The sequence below is a fragment of the Cucumis melo genome, chromosome 1 (assembly GCF_025177605.1).
Source record: "Cucumis melo cultivar AY chromosome 1, USDA_Cmelo_AY_1.0, whole genome shotgun sequence".
In the NCBI taxonomy this organism is placed as follows: domain Eukaryota; kingdom Viridiplantae; phylum Streptophyta; class Magnoliopsida; order Cucurbitales; family Cucurbitaceae; genus Cucumis; species Cucumis melo.
The window spans coordinates 21,397,675-21,419,904 of NC_066857.1; the positions used below are offsets into that span (position 1 = coordinate 21,397,675).

Consider the following 22,230-nt stretch of genomic DNA (forward strand, 5'->3'; position numbering starts at 1 on the left):
AAAATATAGTTTTATATTTGAAATCAGTGTGCTATAAAATAATATTAGTTTTAGCTACTCTTTTTTTCTTTTTCTTTTTTTTTTCTCTTTTTAGATGATCTTTTAGATGTTATAATTAAATTTATATTAATATTGTCTAAAATTAAATAAGTTCAAAATAAGCCGATTGAAATGTCTGAATCTCTAAATTGAAAAAACATTTCTTACCAAAGAAAGTGAAAGTAATCATTTAAGATCGATATTGACAAAACATGTTTTTTTAATAGTAATGTGCTTTTTAGAAACATTACTAGTACACTATCACGTGCATCTATTTTATTTTATTTTGTTTTGTTTTGTTTTGGGTTGTAGACTAAACATTAACACTAAAGGAAAATTACCTTCTTTGTAGGTAATGAAAATATCGAAAGTTTATTCCACCATCGATAATTGTCACATCTCAATTATGTTTTATGCTTTTATCATTCTTTTTAATCAATTTAACAATGTCAAAATGAACTTAATTTTTAGTGACAATTAGCATGACATTCTTCTTTCAATCTCCATATGTACTTTATTGTGTAGTATCAAAAGAAACTTAACAATAAAATTGTATTCAAAGATAATTATCTAGCTTAATTTTATTTTAATTGTTTTATGTTTAATTTGATAAATTAGAAAATTGATTGCACAATAACTCAGAAAGCCAAGACATTTGGTAGAATTTCTATTAGTTCCTTATTCCTTGGGCTATGTTAATTAAATGGTACCAAAATGTAGTGGAAAATTAAAATGGAAAATAACTAATAAACCATATGTATCAAATAGTTTTTAGTTTGTTACTCATACATATAAATGTTAGATTAAAAGTGTAGTAATTTATAGAGAAATTTATTGGATGTGAAATATAATGAAATGAAATTTGAATGAAACAAAAGTGATTGATGGAAGAGATGTATTTAATCCAACTCCTAATCATATGTATTATAAGTGGAAGAGACAAAATTAATGAATGAATTAATTAGATGATGAAATTAAATGCAAGATAGTGTTTACCCCTGTGGAACTTTAATGGGTTTTGTTGGTGGTAGTTGTGATGGTTGTGGTGCACCCACTCTAATCTCATGCCCTTCAATGCAATTTTATTTTTTTTTTTTTCTCTTTCTTTAATTTTGGAGGACTTATAATTATATAATGGAAACTTATATATAATTAATTAGCACAACTGGAATTTGTTGTAAAAACACAAAGATAGCATATATCAAAATCCTCCCACACCAATGTGTTTCTTCATCAATATGTTCTTGAATTTTAAGCAAAATACACATAAAGTTGAATGTGCATCTGGATTCCAATTAATATATTGGACTTTCTTTTTTCTTCTTTTTCACTACACACCTGGTGCTAAATTTCTTAATTTTAATATATATATATATATATATATATATATATATATAGTTCTAAAATTTTAATCTAATTTCATTAGAAAACTCTCCAAATATAATTTTTAGATCAAGGTCAAAGTTGGAGGTAAAAACAAAATCTTTCAAGAGTGGAAAAGTGAGTTGAAAAGAAACCATGAATGAGGGGTTGGTTACATATTAATATAATAGACTATATATATATATATATATATATATATATATATATATATATATATATATGTCCCTTGAAATTGACATTATTGGAAATAATAAGCATTAACCAAGTGTGTACTATAAAGAAAAAGAAAAAAAAAAACCCTTTTTCTTCTTTCTATAAACAAGTGATTGAGGCCATACAAAGGGTATGGATCCCCACCATAATCTTCATTGACCTGATCATCAAGCCTTAGCTAATTGGAATTTTCTGAAATGTGTATGTTCTTTAATATCTATATTACATGTTCCACGTGGTTCATTTTGTCTGATTAACTAGATAAAAAAGTCAAAGTGAACTCAGTATAGTAATAATTGACGTATTCTCTTTCATCTAACGTTAACTACTAGAATAAGTGAGTTTAAATCATTCCTAAGTGTTATAACATTGGTTCTAATTTTCACTACAAGAATTTTTGTCTCAAACGATATACATTTATAATACTTATGAATGATTTATAACAACAGAGATATACATTTTGCCCACACATTTTCCTTGCGTAAGTACATCATTGTCTTTGCCAACAAAAAATATATACGTGAGTAAATAGGTTTTGTGGTCCCAAAAAATTATTAGTATAGATTTTTGTCGAGACTTATTTTAGAAAAGAATTGACATGGTACAACTATTCACATGAATTCATAATACAAGGGTAGGAGAAAATGGTTTGCATAAACTTTAGTGAACGAAGCATGGTCACAAACAAGCTTTTAGACAGTAGTTTAAGAAGTTTGATAATTTTATTTGCAACAGTGGATTTCAAAGGTGTCAAGAAGATCATTGTTGGTAAATAATTAAGATCTTAGGTTATCTCTTACATTATTGTATATTGTTATATGCTGATGGCAATTAGCATGACATTCTTCCTTAAGGCCAAGAATGATATGAATTAAGCTCAAAACTTACCAAACCATGGACTAGGAACGTAAAACACCAAAAACAATCCTAATTTAAGCAGAATAAGAGTGTTTTCAATGCTATCAAGAATCAAATCAATTTCACATAGAACATGCAAAATCTGTGAGTACTACTTTGACTTGTATACATTTTAAAATATCCAAAGAGCAGTCACCCACTACTAACCAGAAAAGAGATCATAAGATGAGTCATATGCTTAAGCTATATATATATATATATATATAGTCTAATGTATGTCATGATTTGCACAAGACCAAAGGTTGTTAACGAGTGCATGATTTATCTAGCTAGGAAAGCAACACTGGAAGGTTGTGAAGTGCATTTTAAGATACATGAGAGAGATAATTGATTATATTTTGAACTATAGAATGTGAAATTTTAAAATGTAGGGTTATGTATATACATACAATAGAAAAATTGTTCGGGTGTTTTTGTACTTTGAATAATACAACCATTAATTGAATTTCTAGATTGCAGAAGATATTAGCTGTGTCTACTAAAAAGACCAAGTATATTCCAATAACCGACGTACGTAAAGAGATGATATGACTTTGTTCTTTTTAGAATATAACTTTGTTTGAAATTGGCAAAGGAAACTTCACATTGTGAGATTTAAAGTATTAGTCATGAATCCAATGTTTCATTTGAGAATGATACACATACTGACGAGGTGTGTCATTTTCGATAAGCTTTGGAAGACAACATATTTGGTGTGATTGAAAGATTACAATTACAAGTTGGAATCTGACATAAATATGTTTACTACTAAGGTCGTTTATGTTGATAAACTAAAGTTGTGCAATACTTTAATTAGAGTTTCTGGAGGCATATGTTGCTTTGTATCATCTCCAACTCCAAGTGGGAGAAAATTGTTGAGAAATATATAAATATCTAAATTAGTATATAATAAATAGGTAAATAATATCATTTGATGTTGCTCGCTTAATTCTATTAATTATTTCTATCACCTTTAACTTCACAAATTTATCACTACAATCATTGACACGTCCACAAAAGTTCTTGTTTGATCCGATATACAACAAAATTTGTTGATTTGTAGTCATCGTGGAAATTTAATTTTTTTTTTTATCGTTTCTTAAACAACTAGACTAGAGTTCTATTTTAGATCGTTACAATAAATGTGAGGGGATTTAAGATTTGATTAGGATGGAGAATATATATTCATATCATTATTGAACTAAAATGAATGGTTAAGGCAAAAAAAAAAAAAAAAAGTGAATTAATTAATAAATAAATTAAGACAAGTTGAACTAAGAGTAGTAAAGTAAAATGAAGAATCAATTAAGGAATATTTTGGTCACTGGAACTGGATTTGAAATTGGTTCCTGCATAAGTATATATATTGAATAGCATGTGGGGGTAAATAATTGGATGTAATATGAAGAGAATAATATTTGAAGTAGATGAAAGAAAAAGGAAGAAATATAAGATATGTGGTTGGTGGGAGAGCCCTAAGATTAGGGTCAAATATTACAAACTCACTTAAATAAATGGTTGTCCGGTGGATGTCCCTTTTCTTTTTCTCATTCTTCCAAAATATGACCGACACACTTCAATTTCTAACTTAGTTTCTATTTTCTAAATCGAAAGTTCTTTTTGTTCGATTGAGATCCACAAGGTAAATATTTGAATCTTTTGATTCTTTTTAACAACGTAATTTAAACTATACCATTACCTTTTCATCAAAATGTCAATATTTTTATATTTACATAGATTTGCCATCGATATGAGATATGGATTAACATTTCCATTAGAACATAAAAGAAATAAGGGCACTTACTTCTTTTAAAAAGATCCTCAACAATTTTGTAAAATTGATATCTTTGAGGACATTGATATTTTAAGTAACTAAAATGAATTTGATTGTTACTATTATAGAAGAAGTGTCGTGTCAAGTAGTTTAGTCAAAATCCAACAACACTATTAATAAGACATGAGAAAAATGAATGAAAACAAAAATGGAAAATACGTTTGAATTAGTTGTGGACTATTTTTTGGTAATGTCCAAATGGGTAAATTCATTCATATTTTTCCAAGCAAATTAGAGGAAGTAATTATTTTCTTGTTAGGTGAAGTTTGTTCAAGAAATTAATGAATTCTTCACATGATTTATTTATTAATCCCCATTAATTAAGCCACAATTTTATAAAATTAAAACGGATAATAATAATAATAATAATAATAATAATAATGACAACACCTTCCAAAAGACAAATTATACAAGTTTTACCTTAAATTTTATATCTGGATCCTCATACTTTATAACTTTTTTAATCTTGATTCTTAGAATTTATTTAATTCTTAGAATTGCATTTCAACACCAATGTACATGTCTATACAATTTCACATAATATGCCCTAAACAACCCCAAATCCTTGATCATCTACTTTTTTGTGTGCACATGCATTTGTATGAAACAATAGTATTTTGTCTACCACCTCTAGCAATCATATTCAACAATCTCTCTTGGTGACCAATGTCAATTGATCCTCTCCATCAGCCAACTCTCATGACCAACTCAATCGATTATATACTACCAAAAAAAGAAAACTCGATATATTAAAGTGATTTTAAATATAAAATTGAGTTTTTCTAAAAGGAAATTATTAGTTTATAGCATTTGATAGTCTTCTTATTAATACATTTTTTAGAAGTCTTATTAGTAATTTAACATTAATAGAAACACTATCAACATATACAGCCAAACCAAACAAACTTGTGCATACAAAATAAACTTCGGAGAAAATGTAACAAAGTATATTTGTATTTTCATTTTACACAATCTGTATAAAAGAACTGTTTAAATGCAAACAACTTTTTGAAACAATTTTACTTTGTGGTGCATATTACTCATAAATTCCACTAGTGTGGGAAGGACAATGTCATTTTGTTGTTTATATAAAATAAAAGAATTTTATCTACCACAATCAGAAAGGTTACAAAAAAAAAAAAATTGTAAAGCATATGTAAGTTTATAGATCTGACATCTCAATTGAGTTGACATTTTAGACTACAGAAAACTGCACCAAACACCTCTAACTTAATAACTCAACTTAGCACACCAAACAAAATTCATAACTCTCTTAAACAACTTTGCACTCTAAACACATTCTAATTTTATAAACAAATTAACTCCAATCTTGAAAACTCAATTCCGCTCCCCAAAACAGTTCCCAGTCACGTGTTAAAGTGTACAGAAGAGTATGTAGCACCTCGCTTTATGTGCCTACTATTTAAATGCAAGGCTGGCTGTATCTATTGTATATAAATACATATCAAACTTATCAAACATGCAATAAAATCCAGAAGTACCATTGAATGGTGGCTGCCTGGCAACTTGGCACATTTCCAATTTGACGACTCAAAAGGAAGATTTCTGGTTCTTGAAGTTTGAGATAGGAATCAGAGTATGTGGCAAACAGCAGGCCCTACCATGTGGACAGCAGAATCAACCAACCACATGAGATGTTTTTTGGGGCCCTTTGCTGATCCACAAAGCCATGTAAAAATCCAAATGGGAAAGCTACATGCGCCAGATATGGCTTTAAGCAGTGTCACAGTGTCACAATCTACAGGAGTCTACTTCACTCTGGTCGGCAACAATGTTTGGCAATCTATGTATGAGTTGTCTTGTTTTGGTGGGGAAGAAGAAGCAAGGTTGAGACTTAAATTGTTTTCATTTCTACATCTGAGCTCTCTTTTGAGCTAAGATCAGAACTTTCCTCAGGAAGAAGGCCAAGGAGGGGCAAAGGTAATAAGGAGCTCAGATTGCACAGGATTACTAGAGTGGTTAAATTGTCAAATCTATCTTTAGTTATACCAAAGAGATGAGTCAAAGCAGCACCTACCAGGCCTCCAACAAGGCTTCCTCCATTAAATATAGACATGAGAGTTGCAAAAAGTGTGGCTTCCATTCCCTCTGGACATATTCTTGCTGCTAGCACGAGAACAGGCATGAAAGAAGCCTGAAAGAAGACTTGAGTTAGCCTTTTCCACGAAGAATGAAGCTAGAAAGTGACAGGAAACAGCAGCTAAAATAGCTAAAAGTAAGAGAAGGTTCATGACTGGTATTTAAAATCAAATGGCTTGTATGGCTAGGGAAAGGTGTTGAAAGAGAGTAGCATAGGTGAAGTCAAGAAATATATTGTCAATTATTCCAGATATCTTTTGATATTGCTATTTAAACCATTTTCTCATCTTAAGAATTGATTTAATTTGACGAATTAGGCTTGCTAGCAAATTGGTATTTTATCTCGTGTTAAATATCGATCTAACCCAAAAATTAACTAATGGACTATGATAAATTTAATTATATCGGTTAGATTTTTGTATTTATGGAAAAAATATTTATGGAAAACTTGCCATAAATATCTCTTTTCCTTTTTTCTTTGCTCTTTGTATTCTATTTAAGTTCCTCAATTGTATCCCTATAATTACAAGAAAATAATAAAAACAAAATATCGTGATTTTTTTCCCTCAATTCTCGAGTTTCCACGAAAATCGGTGTGCTCTTTGTCTTACTCTCAATATGGTATCAGAGCGGACATTGAACACACCCTAGAAACCCAAGAAAACACAACCAATGATGGAAATCAAACAGAGGAGACAACCAATAGTTTTAGTGCCGCCGTTGATGCTCGGATGAGTGCTGCCATTGATGAATGGTTCCACCGCCTTCAAAAAATGTTGTAAAATTCATTTCCGTCAAATCTGCAGTCGTCCGCACCGCCGACAACCCCTTACGCGCCAACACACGCCGCTGCCGGACCTCCACGCGTCGGTCCTTTCTCCACAGACAGCGCCAACCAACCCATCCGTGCAACCCTTTTCTTCATCCACGGCCTATATTGCTCCCCACGCCCCGATTTGTGTACTGCCACCTAAATTCGACCGACAACCACAGTTTCTCCCATCAAATCTATATGCCCTACCACCCACTAACCTAAGCCATCATCCTGATGTTAATCATACTAAAATTTACTCAACATTTGAGGTTGGTGAATCTTCAACACATTTCAACCCTAACGTGCAAGTTTCATCAGGAATAGCTCAACAACAACTGGAAGGGCTTCAACAACAGATTGGCACTTGAGGCTACCTTAGGGACGACATCCAATACTTCTGCACCGATGTATTTTGAGAATTCAGTAACCTCGTTCCCTACTTTATCCTCTTCTTATGTGACTAATACAGTGGCTCAGTCTATCGCCTATCACTTTTCAAGGGACAAGTTGAATGGCAATAACTATTTTTCATGGTGTGTCAATGAAGATGGTACTTGAAGGACGACAAAAATTTGGTTTTTTGACAGGAGAAATACCTCGCCCTCCACCGGGGGACCCACAAGAACGATACTAGAAGGCAAAGGACTCTATTCTTCGATCCATATTAATCAACAGTATGGAACCCCAAATTGACAAGCCATTACTGTTTGCTGCAACCGCCAAAGATATTTGGGACACGACCCGGACACTTTACTCCAAACGTCAGAATGTCTCTCACCTATACATGCCGAGGAAGCAGATTCATGAATGCAAGTAAGGATCCATGGATGTAACATCCTTTTTTTAATAAGCTTCCTCTTATCTGGCAGGAAATGGACCTATGCAGAGAATTAGTCTGGAGAGATCCTACTGATGGTTTGCAGTATTCTAGAATTGAAGAGGTTGATAGGATTTATAACTTTCTTGTTGGTCTTAATCCTAAGTTTGATGTAGTTTGAGGGCGTATACTAGGCCAAAGACCGATTCCCTCCCTGATGGAAGTCTGTTATGAAATTTGCCTCGAGGAAGATTGCACAAGTGCTATGAATATCTCTACAATTCCTTCTATTGACTCAGCTGCTTTTAGTGCGAGGTCCTCTACCAGTGGCAATGACAAGCACAATGGAAAACCAATTCCTGTCTGTGAGCATTGTCAAAAAAACAATGGCATACCAAAGAATAGTATTGGAAGTTACATGGTCGTCCTCCAAGAGGTAAGAAACGCCCTCCCAATGATAAAAAAACACAGGTCGAGCATATGTGGGAGAGTCTGCTGGACCTTCTCAACCACCTGAGTCACAATGGAACTAGATCGATCGCGGTCTCGCTACTCTAGGTGCCATTGTCCAATCAGATATACCTCAATCCTTCGATCTTATTAGTGTTGATGGAAAGAACCCCTGGATTCTGGATTCTGGCGCCACATATCATTTGACTGGGTCCTCTGAACATTTTGTGTCTTATATTCCTTGTGATGGCAACGAAACATTTAGAATTGCAAATGGCTCCTTGGCCCCCATTGCTGGAAAGGGGAAGATTTCTCCATGTGCAGAGCTCTTCTTAAATAATGTTTTGCATGTGCCCAGATTGTCTTATAATTTGCTTTCTATAAGCAAGATTATTCAAGAGTTAAATTGCAAAACAACATTCTTACCTAATTCTGTCTCTTTTCAGGACTTGAGCTCGGGGAAGATGATTGGTACTGCCCGGCATAGTAGGGGATTCTACCTCCTTAATAATGATACCTCTTCTAGTAGCACTTCTAGGACTAGTCTTTTATCTTCTTATTTTACTACTTCTGAGCAAGATTGTATGTTGTGGCATTTTCGTTTAGGTCACCCTAATTTCCTCATTTATTTTCACATCTCTTCTCTAAAATTGATGTGTCTACCTTATCTTGTGATGTATGCATTCCGGCCAAACAACATCGGGTTTCTTTTCCATCACAACCATACAAACCAACCCATCCTTTCACTCTTGTTCATAGTGATGTATGGGGATCAACCAAGATAACAACCTCATCTGGAAAACAGTGGTTCATCACCTTTATTGATGACCATACTCGTCTTACCTGGGTCTTTCTTGTCTCTGACAAATATGAGGTCACCTCTATCTTTCGGGACTTCTATAACACCATAGAAACGCAATTTAATACAAAGATTAGTATTTTGCAGAGTGACAATGGTCGAGAGTTCCAAAACCACACCCTCAATGAATTTTTGTCTTTCAAAGGCATTGTCCACCAAAGTTCTTGCGCCTACACCCCCAACAAAATGGAGTAGCCGAGCACAAAAAATGTCACCTTTTGGAAGTTTCTCGTTCCCTTATGTTATCTACTTCCCTTCCTTCCTATCTCTGAGGTGATGTCGTTCTAACTGCAGCCCATCTTATCAACCAAATACCTTCTCGTGTCCTACACCTCTAGACTCCCTTAGAGTGTCTTAAAGAATCATATCCCTCTACCCGCCTCATCTCTGATGTTCCTCTTCGGGTTTTTGGGTGCACAGCCTATGCTCAGGCATGTGTTTTTGTTGGTTACCCTCTACATCAATGAGGCTATAAATGCCTTCATCCGTCTTCCCGTAAATACTTCGTCTCCATGGATGTTACCTTTCTCAAGATCATCCTTCCTTTCCCGTTAGTCATCTTCAAAGGGAGAGTGAGAGTGAAGAGTCTAACTCCAACAAGGTGATATTCTTAGAGTCTACTAGTGCTATTCTTGTTACCATACCAAGCTCAGATCCTCATTACACAGTCCTACCTACAAATCAAGTTCCTTGGAAAATCTACTATAGGAGGAATCTTAGAAAGGAAGTTGGGTCTCCTACTAAGCCGCTGGCTCCAGTCCAAGACTCCGAACCTCCTCGAGATCAAGGTATGAAAAATTCTACTGAATCTTGTACTAATAATACGATGAGTGAGAATGACAGGTCCAATGTTGTTGTTCTTGAAAATGTGAAAGAAAAGAATAGTGGTAATGAGACTGGGGTCAAAACAGGAACCAGTAACAATGAAGCTGAACAAGGTCATACAGGAAAACTTGATGAGTATGATCCCTCTCTTGACATTCCCATTGCTCTGAGAAAAGGTACTAGATCATGTACTAAACATCCCATTTGCAACTATGTTTCCTATGATAATCTTTGTCCACAGTTCAGAACTTTTACAACAAGCCTCACTCTACCATAATACCGAAAAGTATCTACACTGCTTTAGAGTGTCCTGAATGGAAGAATGTTGTCATGGAAGAGATGAAAGCTCTTGAAAGAAAATAGAACTTGGGAGATTTGTGCTCTACCCAAGGGACACAAAACTGTGGGATGCAAATGGGTGTTATGGGTATTCTCCCTTAAATACAAAGCAGATGGTACTATTGACAGACACAAGGCAAGGTTAGTTGCAAAGGGGTTTACTCAAACCTATGGTATTGACTATTCAAAAACTTTTTCTCCGGTTGCTAAGTCAAATACTGTTAAAGTCCTGCTATCTGTTGCGGTGAACAAAAATTGGCCTCTATACCAGCTGCATGTTAAGAATGTCTTTCTGAATGGAGACTTTGTGGAGGAAGTCTACATGAGCCCCCGCCTAGATTTGAAGCCCAATTTGGTCAGCATGTGTGTAAAATCCAAAAATCTCTGTATGGTCTGAAACAGTCTCCCAGAGCTTGGTTTGACAGATTCACTACCTTTGTGAAGTCCCAATGCAGGGGCATTCTAATCATACTTTATTTACAAAAGTTTCCAATACAGGGAAGATTGCAATTCTGATAGTTTATGTGGATGACATCGTTTTGTCTGGAGATGATCAGACAGAAATCAGTCAACTTAAGCAGAGAATGGGTAATGAATTTGAAATCAAGGATTTGGGAAATGTGAAATATTTCCTTGGAATGGAGGTGACCAAATCTAAAGAAGGCATCTCCGTGTCTCAGAGAAAATACATCTTTAATTTGCTAACCGAGACAGGTATGTTAGGATGTTGTCGTGTTGACACTCCTATTGAATTTAACTGTAAATTAGGAAACTCTGATGATCAAGTTCCAGTTGATAAAGAACAATATCAGCGCCTTGTGGGTAAATTGGTTTTACTTATCCCATACTCGTCCTGATATTTCCTTTGCTGAGAGTGTTGCCAGCTAGTTTATACAGGCTCCTTATGAGAAACATATAGAAGCTATCAACAGAATTCTGAGATACTTGAAAACAACACATGATAAAGGGCTGATGTTTAGAAAAACAAACAGAAAGACCATTGAGGCATATACTGACTCAGATTGGACAGGATCTGTTGTTGACAGAAAGTCTACCTCTGGTTATTGTACCTTTGTTTGGGGCAATCTTTGTAACTTGGAGGAGTAAGAAGCAAAATGTTGTAGCTAGGAGCAGCACTGAGGCAGAATACAGAGCTATGAGTTCGGGAATATGTGAGGAAATTTGGCTCTAGAAAGTTTTGTCTGATCTTCATCAGGAATGTGAGACTCCATTGAAGCTTTTTTGTGATAATAAAGCCGGTATTAGTATTGCTAACAACCCAATTCAACGTAGAACTAAACATGTTGAGATTAATCGACATTTCATCAAAGAAAGACTTGATAGTGGGAGCATATGCATTCCGTACATTCCTTCTAACCAACAGGTTGTTGATATTCTCACCAAGGAGCTTCTCAGACCAAACTTTGATTTTTGTATTAGCAAATTGGGCCTCATTGATATTTACGTCCCAACTTGAAGAGGAGTGTTAGATTTTTGTATTTATGGAAAACTTGCCATAAATATTTCTTTTCCTTTTTTCTTTGCCCTTTGTATTCTATTTAAGTTCCTCAATTGTACCTCTGTAATTACAAGAAAATTAAAAAAAAAATCGTGATTTTTCTCCCAGTTCTCGGGTTTCCACGTAAACCGATGTGCTCTTTGTCTTACTCTCAATAATATCAATACTTGAACTATCCTTCCTTTGTGGGTTTGAAAATTCGTAGAATATTCAATAAATGAAAATTAATACGTCAAGGAATATATCGTCAATTATTCCAGATATCTTTTAATATTGCTATCTTAAGAATTGATTTAATTTGACGAATTAGGCATGCTAGCAAATAGGTATTTTTTTCCTAACTCCATGGTTTCTCGTATTAAATATCAATCTAACCCAAAAATTAACTAACGGTTATGGTAAATTTAATTATATCAATACTTGAACTATCCTTCAACTGTGGGTTTGAAAATTAGTAGAAAATTAGTAGAATATTCAACAAATGAAAATTAATAAGAATTTTAACAAAGGACCTCCTAGAGGAATGATATTATAAGAATTTAAGAATTTGAACACAGGACCCCTCATGTTCTGATGTTATGTTCTACCCTCACAGCAATATGAAGTTCAAAAACGTAACTATCCTTGAGATTACTTTGCATTCAAGAATTAAGGACAAGAATAAGAACAGAGGAGTGACACTAGGAAAAACATACTACCTGACCAAGAACTGTGATGATTAAAGAGTCCCCAATAGAAAACCACTCATCGCTTATGCCAAACTCTCGATTTAATCCAGTAATAAGAAAAACCTAAGCCACATACATAAACAAGAACTTAGACAAAAAGGAAACCAGACACATTTTCTGTTAGTTTCAAACAACAGGAGCACAAAACGGGAGGAAAACTGAATGAACCTGCGTCATCCCAAGAGCTGAACCAATAATTGACATGATTAGAAAAATTTTCCTCAATGCAACCTTTTTAAGAAACCCATTGTAAAGTGCTACACCGACCAAAGATGCAATTGAAGTAACCAGCTTAACTCGTCCAAGGAACTCTGGGGTGAATCCCAGTTTATTTGTGCTGAGAAAAGATGTCATGTACCAGTAAGATCTCGAGTATTTAACACTTAACACCAACAAAATGATTGTTCGACTCTACAACTTAGCACAAAGTGTTAGATAACAATCAAGATAGTAAATTGCACTTACGTAAAGAAGAACATTGCTGAGTCTGACTGCGGCGTTGCCTGCCACAGAAAAATGAAGAGAGTGGGAAGATAAACATTTGGCTGTCTAACAGCAGCCCATAAGTTAAGTATGTGCTGTTTTGAGGTTTCAATAAAACCCAATCCAGTTGAGGGAAGATTGGGCCCATTTAATGGAACACAAACTCGTTCTTCTTCGACAAGAACAGCAACTGCTGATGTCAACAAAGGTAATAAGGCTGTTACTCCAAATACAAACCTGAGAGATCCAAATTGAAGAATATATTCACAAGTTTTAGTGCTTACCTAACTACTAGGAAAAGTGCAGGAACATGAGGAACATTTGATTATCGGTAAAAGTATGTACCTTACACCATGAGAATCCACCAAGGAACCACTAAAGTAGGAACTAACAATTCCACCAAAAGCAGAAGATCCCCAACATAGTGACTGGAGAGAACCAGACATGCTTAGTGATTCACCACGAGCCCTCTCTACAACCATTGAGTCTACCACCTACATTAATGTTCAGTATAGTCAAAAACAAGTTTCAGTCGCATGAAATGAAACTAATTCCATGGTCAATTCATGTTGCAACTTCTGACAAAAGAAAGCAATGTAGGCTAGAAGATAAAATTTTTTATAGATTTATTAGTAAGATAATTATCTATGGAACAAAGTGTTTACATATGAAAGAAAATGATCTTGAAAAAAATAGCAAAAAAAATATTAGTAAAGACATACAACATCAGAAAACGCCACAGAAAGAGACCCGAGAAGTATACACATAGCAGCACCATACTTGCTATTAACAAGGGTGGCCATAAAGCTCCATGAGAATGCACCAAGAAGCCCTGATAAAATCAAGTACGACCTTCTTCGGTAACCAAAAAGAGGAACGGAGTCACTGCAATAAGCAAACAATTATTATGAAAATGAACAAGAGAGGAACTTATTTGAGTCTTGAATAGTGTGTAAAAGAGAGAGAGGGGACTTCAACCTAATAAACCCATAGAGAGGTTTGATCAGCCATGGCAATGCAGAAAAACCAGAAATTACAGCTGTCTAGTCAAACACATAAATAATTTGTTACAATTATATTAAGGCACTTCCAACAATTAATTTCTTAGAAGTGCAGCAAATTATTGGCAAAGTTCTAAAGATGAATGCAAAACATACACAGCAAAGTTAATCCACGTGAAGAAGAAACTACGTACCTCAGCAGGATCTAAATGCAAATCATCTTTCAAATAAAAACCGACAGCAAGCTTTGCAAGGCCTAAAACTCCTTGAACAAAATACACAATAGCAACAGCAACATTATCAGGAGTTAAATCTACACCAAAGCATTTGACATCATTCAACCTGAATCTAGACAACTCTCCATCCACACGTGAGATCAATGGGTCACCTTCCTCTACACCTGGACCAAGTTCATGAGACCAACGTTAGCATTCAAAAATTAACAGTAACAAAAAGCTAAAAAAGGGTTTTGTATAAAAATTTCCCCAATTCAACGCCGACCCAAATTCAAAATCAAATAGGTACAACTACATAGAGAGAATTCAGCTCGAAGTAAGATTGATTGATTGACTGATTGATCGATTGATGAATTTACCATTGTTGGAGGCGAGAAGGGTGTGATCGTCCAAATCGGATGGGGCGGTTGGAATTGAAACGGGCTGCGACATTAAGGTTTTAAAGTATGTTTCGTGGCATCCGTTCGTGGGGATCCAGTGGAGAAGGGGATCGGGAAAGAAAATGAAATGAGACAATTAAAATATCAAAATCACTGTCCAAATCCAAATCTAAACACCTTTTTGTGAAATTTATTGTCCCTTCGGATTTCTGCAGCTGCTTTGTTATTTGTTTCTTGATGAACTCTTCATCCAGAAGGAAATTTTGTCAATGACGACGGCGACGATGATCCTTGGATTTGGGCTGGGAATGTTGTTTGTTGGATCTTGGACCTGGCCCGTTAGCTACATTTACTCCAAATTCAAATGGGGCAAAAATGTTTTAACGCTAAAATTGCACCAATTTGTTTCAATGTTTTTCCTCCTAATTTCTTCACTCAAATTCAATATTGAGGTCTTAGATTCTTTTCTTCTTTTTTCTTTTCCGAAAATTATAACATTTTGTATTAGATCTGTTCAAAATTATTTCAAATATATTACTTTTCTACTTTTATAATTACTCAAACTTTGGTACTTCCTTAGAACTTGTGCTATGAATTTTTTCTTTTTTTTTTTTTTAATTTTACGAAGAATGGGTCCACGTTATTACAATTATGGAAAATATTAAACTTATTTTATTTTATTATTGAACAAAGAATTTGAAGTTTATTTTCACTGAGAAAATTAAGCTTCCTAAATATCGAGACATAGTTTGGATGTTGTTAGTTTCATCTAAGGAGATGTGTGATAATAATTGTGTCACCTAGGGATGACTATGCAAATATTTATATATTAAAAATAAAAACAAATAAGGTATATATTCTTAATATGTAGGCTAGGGAAAGGAGGAAAAAACCAACATGGTTAAATTAATTCACATTTGTTTGTATCATTTTATATATATATATACACAATAAGTATTCAATTTAAAACTTTAAATTTCAGCATAAAAAGGCCATATATGTAGGTATGTAGTCATGTTTACATACAAGTATTATAATAACGATGGATCTTTTTATGCAAGCGAAAATTTGAATATCTTAACTCGTATGTATGAATATGATATTTTTAAATATACAATGTAAAGCTACTAAACTTACGTTACCGTCATATTTAAAGATGTCATATCGTAAATATTTGAACGTAAATTACGTCATGTGTTTCAATACACTTTGTTACTAAATTATATTTTGTATTCAACGGAGTACTTATAGTAATATATGGAATTCATGATCCATCGCGAATCACATATACAATATTTTCTGTTACAAACGAAAGTGCATATATATATATATAGCAGCTAGACCTATAATAAATTTAAATAAGACTATTATGAAATTTGTAAGTGTACTAACAAACTAAACGTAATACAAGTTAGAAAGTTATAAATGTTTTAAATAAGTATGAAAGTGATTGTGTATAGTGATTTATAATAGAAATTAAAGTTTTTAGTCAAATATGTAGACCTTTTCTTCCATACTTTCATGTCCATGGGTTGGACATCAATCGCATATAAAAAATAATATTATAAAAATAAAGCACAATCACATAAAATCCACCAAATGTCACTGTTTATAGGTAATTTTGGGAAGGATATCTTCAAGACACATATGATAAAAGAGTTTAACATGGAGGAGGTGAGTGACACATGTCAAAGGACACTAAACTAATGATACATGACAATGGACACTATCATCTATTTTATAATATTTATAATAAAAAAAAATATGAATTGAAAAATAGAAAAAGAATAAACAAAAATATTTAATGCTAATGTAAATATAATAATAAAAAGTATAAAATCTTTTATTTCCACTTTTAAATAAAAATTTAAAAAATACTCTTTACCATTGACAACATATTGATATTGATACTGAAATTCAGAGAGATTTTAGCATCGACCTGCTTATCGATGTTTTAAACTTTTAACTATAGTAAAACTAGAAAAAATCATCCTTTATTAGGATAAATAATATTTTGTAGTGTCTAATTAGCTATCTTCAACACAGTTTTAAAATCCCTCTTTTTTGCAATATTATCTATCTGTGATTTGCTACCGTTTTTTTTTAATATTTTAGAGTTACCTTTTTGTTTTTGGTATAACATTTATTATTTCAAATATAAGTGTGCTACTTTAACCCAGATGAAATGCTTAGATGGAGAATATGGCAAAGAAGGTGGGAGGCCAAAGAAATAATCCTTAACTTAAAACAATCTCATTAGTGGTAACTACAATCAAAACTAAAGTGATTGAAAATAGAAATTAAACAGACAATCATGAGTGTTTATTCTAACGACATTATAAATCATTTAAGTTGGAGAAAATTGATGATTTCATTTTTACTGTTTTGTACATTATTTATGAAGCTCTCTTTTATAGGGACGGCTTTAGACACAATCATTGACATAATAAATAAATAAATAAATAAGGTGTATACGTATTGGGAAATTCAATTCTCTAATTAAACATATAACAAAATTCCAATTCTACATCAATCCAGCTTTTGGGTCACTCTACTTGGTAACAACAAATAAAAGAAAAACAGAGCACAAACACATGGGAAATCAATTCCCATTTTTGTTTTAATCATTAATGATCATGACGATGATATTGCCAGTTATTCCCATGGATTTTCTCCAATTCAAACCTCTTCTTCTTCTTCCTCTAACATCATCTCTTGGTATCGACATTCATGGCTGCAAAATGCCTTTTCACCTCTGTAAAAACTCATACCCATGAGACATTATTCAAATTCAACAACAAGAACAAGAAACTAATGGTGGGATTTCAGTTTTGGATTCATACCTGTACATGTAAATATCTTTTCCCTCTTCAAGATTCTTCTTGCAGTTGTTACAGAAACTGAGGAAATTTTCCGGCGAAAAACTTGTTCGATCTCTGAAATACCCATTTTCTTTTCTCACAGGCGAGTATACGCCTGAGCCGCTTTCGATTACGCAATCTCCGAATATGTGAGTGGTTTTGGGATTTGGGCCGTGAGAGATCACACAAGTGTAGTCTTCTGATTGTTCGATTTCGCCGGCGGAGAGACAGCCGGTGAAAACCAAGGGAGAATTCGGAGTTTCCTGGCCGGAGCTTGAGAATCCAAACGCAGATTTCTTCGCCGGAGACAGAGATGAAACTGGTGATAAGGAACCCAGATGGGAATTTCTCGTCTTGATCCCGAATTCGATCGGCGAAATTGGAGAGTCGTCGACCGTTGAAACGAACGGCGGAAGAGGAGGAATTTGTATCTTTAGTTGAGATCCCAATACAACCATTCGAGTATCGGGTTTCGAGGGTTTGGGATCGGAATTCTCTTCCGTTAAACCGTCGACAATGGCAAGGCCGATTCCTTTGGAATCCCACGGCCGTTTGGACTCTGTTAATTGCGTTCTGGGTGAATTTGATTCTCCCCAAAACGAATTTCTCAGACCCAAAAACGGTTCGAGAATTGAAGTTGGACTCATTACAGCCTCAGTTTCAGACAATCCCTTTGAAGAAGAACTTGTAAACAATCTCGGAGAACCAAAGAAAGACGAACTCAATTTTCTACTATTACTCGTCGGAGAAGGTAAACATCCACCACTACCACCACCAACACCGGCCATCATTTCTCACTTGCTAATTCTACTTCTAGATCTAATTCCCCTGAAAATTGAAAAAGAACAAAAGAACCCAGTAAGAAAAAGAGAGAAAAAAAGCAGTTCCCCATGTTAGAAATTCAAATATCAGACTCACCGGAAAAGACAACAACGGGTGTAGATGATCGGAAACCGCCATGGACTTTGATTTGCTTAAGGGGAAAAGGGGTATTACTAAAACTAAAATTTCAGTGACTTCCATCAGTGAAAAAGAAGAGAGAATCAAAGATCACAAGAGATTCAGAGAAGAATTTCTCAAATCCATTCCCCCGGAATTCACGCTTCAGTGTCCCAAAAGGGTGATTTAAAAAGGAAAGGAGACGTGCAGTAAGAACAGAGACAAAAGAAATAGAGATTTTCTTCTTTTTATTTAACTTTTCGTTTACACATAACGATACAAAATGTAAGAATCGTTGAAAAGGATTCAAATCCTTAAGAGGAAGAAGCAGAGAGAACTTAAAATTTTAATAGTTTATCAGTTTCTCCATTATGGGTTTTGCTGTAATTGAGGTAAAAGGAGAAGAGGGGAGGAAGAAGAAGAAGATTATTCATCTGATGATTCAGGAGGAAGAGAGGGAGTATATAAATAAACGGGCAGAGGTTGAGGATGAGGAGACCATATGACCCTACGGCTACAGCCACTTACCTGACATACAAAAACATACACTTTCTCTCACTATTTTCTCTCTCTTCAATTGTTTTTTCTTCTTTTGCTCGGCTTCGCCATTTTAGCTTTCGTTTCATCTTCTTTTTTCAACTATCCATGGAGGTGGTGGGTCAATAGAGTTATAGAGCTTTGGATCCAAGATGGAGAAACCAGGTTCAATACTTTGGCAGCAAATTTATTAAAACTGTTTATTTCGATTACCTTTATCAATTTTTTCTTTTATTTATATTTCGTAGACTCAAACTAAAATAATCTATTATAATTTCTGTAAATGTTTTATATACCTTGAACCAACCTATATTTATCTTTATTTATTTCGGCTAAAATCGTAAAAACGTCTCTAAAGCTCAAATTTTCAAAATCTCTAAACTTCTAAATATGTCAAAATTAGACCATCAAGTTATAATAATTTTAAAAATTAAACCCATGAATCGTAAAAATTGAATCATAAAACTTCTATGATTCATACCATTTATATAATTATATAAATTTAAGAGTACAATCGTAATTATCATCATACTTTATAGATAGTTTTTGCAATTTTCTCTAAAACCTTTTTTATTTGTTTCGGGTCGATTTCTCTACCTAGAATTATAGATATTAGAAATATAACCATATTTACTTTTTAGATATATTTATTCAAATAATTAAAAATATTGGATTTTTTATTTTAGAATGTCTTGAATTTACCTAATGGTCTTAATTAATTTAAAAATTTTAAAATAAATATCATTTAAATAGAGAAAGTGAGGATATATGAGTTTGTTAGTAACAACTAGAATATATGGTTGAAGTCATCCTATGTACTTAAAAAGGATGTTGCCCAAATATCTGTTTCAAATGGTATTTAAATTTTTCAGATCTTCTAATAAAGGCATCTACAAAACAAATATGTTTATTTTGATTAATTTTTTTTATATGAATCTTAGATTCTCACAAAAATAAAAATAAAAATTGGTGAATTAATTGATTTGGCAAATGTTTAAACTTCTCCATAGATTGATTAATTGGATAGAATTTTAGTTTTAATTCTCCGATAGATGTTTGGTTTTCTTTTAAAAACATTTGATTTATGATGTGACATTGATTAAACACACGATGAAAATTTAAAATTAAAATTCATGAAGTTATTGACAATGACGTTAAATACAATTCAATTGACATAATGTTTGTGTTATCCATCTCAAAATTCAAATGTTTGATTTTACTATCATTTATATTAATTTAATTTCTTTGCAAATAAAGTAAAATAAATAGAGACAATGATAAAATACATAAAGCTGTTTGAATATCGAACTTGCATATTTATTACTAACTCCATATTTTAATTTCACATTTATCAAGATATTCAACGATTCCTTATATCTTTTTGTTTTTTTTCTTTTTTTTTTTTGCATTTATCAAATAACTACGTCTTCTTTTCGTAATATGCTTCTCACGCTCATTAAGTCTAACTATACACATCAAACACAAATTTATTAACTTCAGTATACTAACTCCACTCATTAGGACCAAATACCTCCAAATCTTTTCTTCCTACGCTATCATATAAAGTGTTTCGTCTTATATATGGTCAAAAAAAATTTTTAAATAATAATAATTATTATAAATATTACTACTCTTTCATTTAAACATGGGAGATTATCCTTTTAATTTTTTAATTTTTCAATTTCTGAAAAAAAAAAGTTAAATTTGGTTCAGGTACCTATTTAACTTTGGTGTTTTCAAGAATAGATATACTTAATTTCTAAATTTTAAAATTCATTTATTTATTTAAATCTGGTTATCATATTTTTAAGTAGAGGTTTAAAAGATGATGGAAATATTTTTTTAAATTTTTAAATTTAAAATGCATATAATTATTCACAATAAAGAAATTCTTAAAATTTCTTTTAAAGGTGTACTTAAAAATTTACAAACCATATGCAATTTTAAAAGCAGGGTTTTTAAAAAATAGAAAGAAAAAAGAAAAAAGAAAAAAAGCAAATTAACTACCTTCCATAAAAAAAACTATTAAAATATAAAACTCATTACACTCAAATATTTATTAATTTTCTTTTTGTTTTTATGATTTCTAAAGTATTTTTCAAAATTGAGATACTGAAAATTAAATTAATTTTATAATATGGGAAAACTAGTGTCTCATTTTAACACTCATTTTAAGGGGTTGTTTGGTTTTTCTTTTTCCTTCTTGATTCAATATTGAGTTGACATATGAATTTAAAGAAAAATAATGATATTGAAATTAATTGAGACATTAAATAAACTCATTGAAATTGAAAATAAATAAATCAATCAAATTTGAAATTTGAGCCACCCAAAGCTCCATTTTTCTTTTCCAACTTCTAGTTCTCAATTCTAGAGTAGCTATCCAACTTAATTTAAACACCATTTTATCAATTCAACTCATTAAGTTTAAGTTGATCATTTAATTTTAATATATAATTGATATATTCGAGTAATTAAGATAATTTTAAGTAACTCAAGCTGCACTTATCTTCATACATCTTTTTCGTCATAAATAGAAAAAAAAAATAGCGAATAGCACAATTTAGAAAATAAACTAAAAATATAACATAAGAATAAGATATTTATAAAACTAGTAAATGTTGACCAGTCAACTGGTATTTTTTTTAAATGCCAAATTTATCAGTGGTGATAGTAGTTATTGCTCATAATATCGTTAATAACAATTGATATCACATTTCTCAAGTAAAAAGTACGATCGTTGTTATTAATTTACTAGTGATATCAGTTATATATGTAATTATTTTATTATTTTATGTTTGTAGTATATATTTTATTACTTTGGCTAGGAAAGTGATGTAAATTAAAAATAATATCAAAAAAAGAAGAAGGTTTTGTCTCGTACTCATAACATTAGCAACCACACATGATAATTATTGAACAAAAATTGCTTAGTTGGAGTGGATAAATTGTGGGAGCTACTTGTAAGATATTAGG

General features: G+C 32.6%; 2 protein-coding genes across 2 annotated transcripts; both read right to left on the minus strand.

The window, feature by feature from the left end:
- Positions 1–5,498: 5,498 nt before the first annotated feature.
- Positions 5,499–15,165, minus strand: LOC103489673 (folate-biopterin transporter 1, chloroplastic). The gene is made up of 9 exons (XM_008448934.3): positions 14,897–15,165; positions 14,496–14,701; positions 14,279–14,343; positions 14,023–14,185; positions 13,646–13,794; positions 13,283–13,537; positions 12,986–13,154; positions 12,788–12,880; positions 5,499–6,521 (listed from the first exon to the last, which is right to left on the minus strand). Exons 1-9 carry the CDS (start codon positions 14,967–14,969, stop codon positions 6,222–6,224), a joined length of 1,473 nt encoding a protein of 490 aa, XP_008447156.1. The 5' UTR covers positions 14,970–15,165; the 3' UTR covers positions 5,499–6,221.
- Positions 15,166–17,393: 2,228 nt separating this feature from the next.
- Positions 17,394–19,456, minus strand: LOC103489674 (FCS-Like Zinc finger 8-like). Its single transcript, XM_008448935.3, has 3 exons — positions 18,697–19,456; positions 17,761–18,606; positions 17,394–17,672 (listed from the first exon to the last, which is right to left on the minus strand). Exons 2-3 carry the CDS (start codon positions 18,567–18,569, stop codon positions 17,597–17,599), a joined length of 885 nt encoding a protein of 294 aa, XP_008447157.1. The 5' UTR covers positions 18,570–18,606; positions 18,697–19,456; the 3' UTR covers positions 17,394–17,596.
- Positions 19,457–22,230: the final 2,774 nt, after the last annotated feature.

Excerpts from the sequence above, each read along its gene's own strand:
- LOC103489673 (XM_008448934.3), bottom strand. The coding sequence starts at position 14,969 with ATGTCGCAGCCCGTTTCAATTCCAACCGCCCCATCCGATTTGGACGAT. Across the intron at positions 14,702-14,896 it reads CCTTCTCGCCTCCAACAATG|GTGTAGAGGAAGGTGACCCA; the intron begins GTAAATTCATCA and ends AACTTGGTCCAG. Across the intron at positions 14,186-14,278 it reads CCTCTCTATGGGTTTATTAG|TGACTCCGTTCCTCTTTTTG; the intron begins GTTGAAGTCCCC and ends TGCTTATTGCAG.
- LOC103489674 (XM_008448935.3), bottom strand. The coding sequence starts at position 18,569 with ATGATGGCCGGTGTTGGTGGTGGTAGTGGTGGATGTTTACCTTCTCCG. Across the intron at positions 17,673-17,760 it reads AAAGATATTTACATGTACAG|AGGTGAAAAGGCATTTTGCA; the intron begins GTATGAATCCAA and ends GAGTTTTTACAG.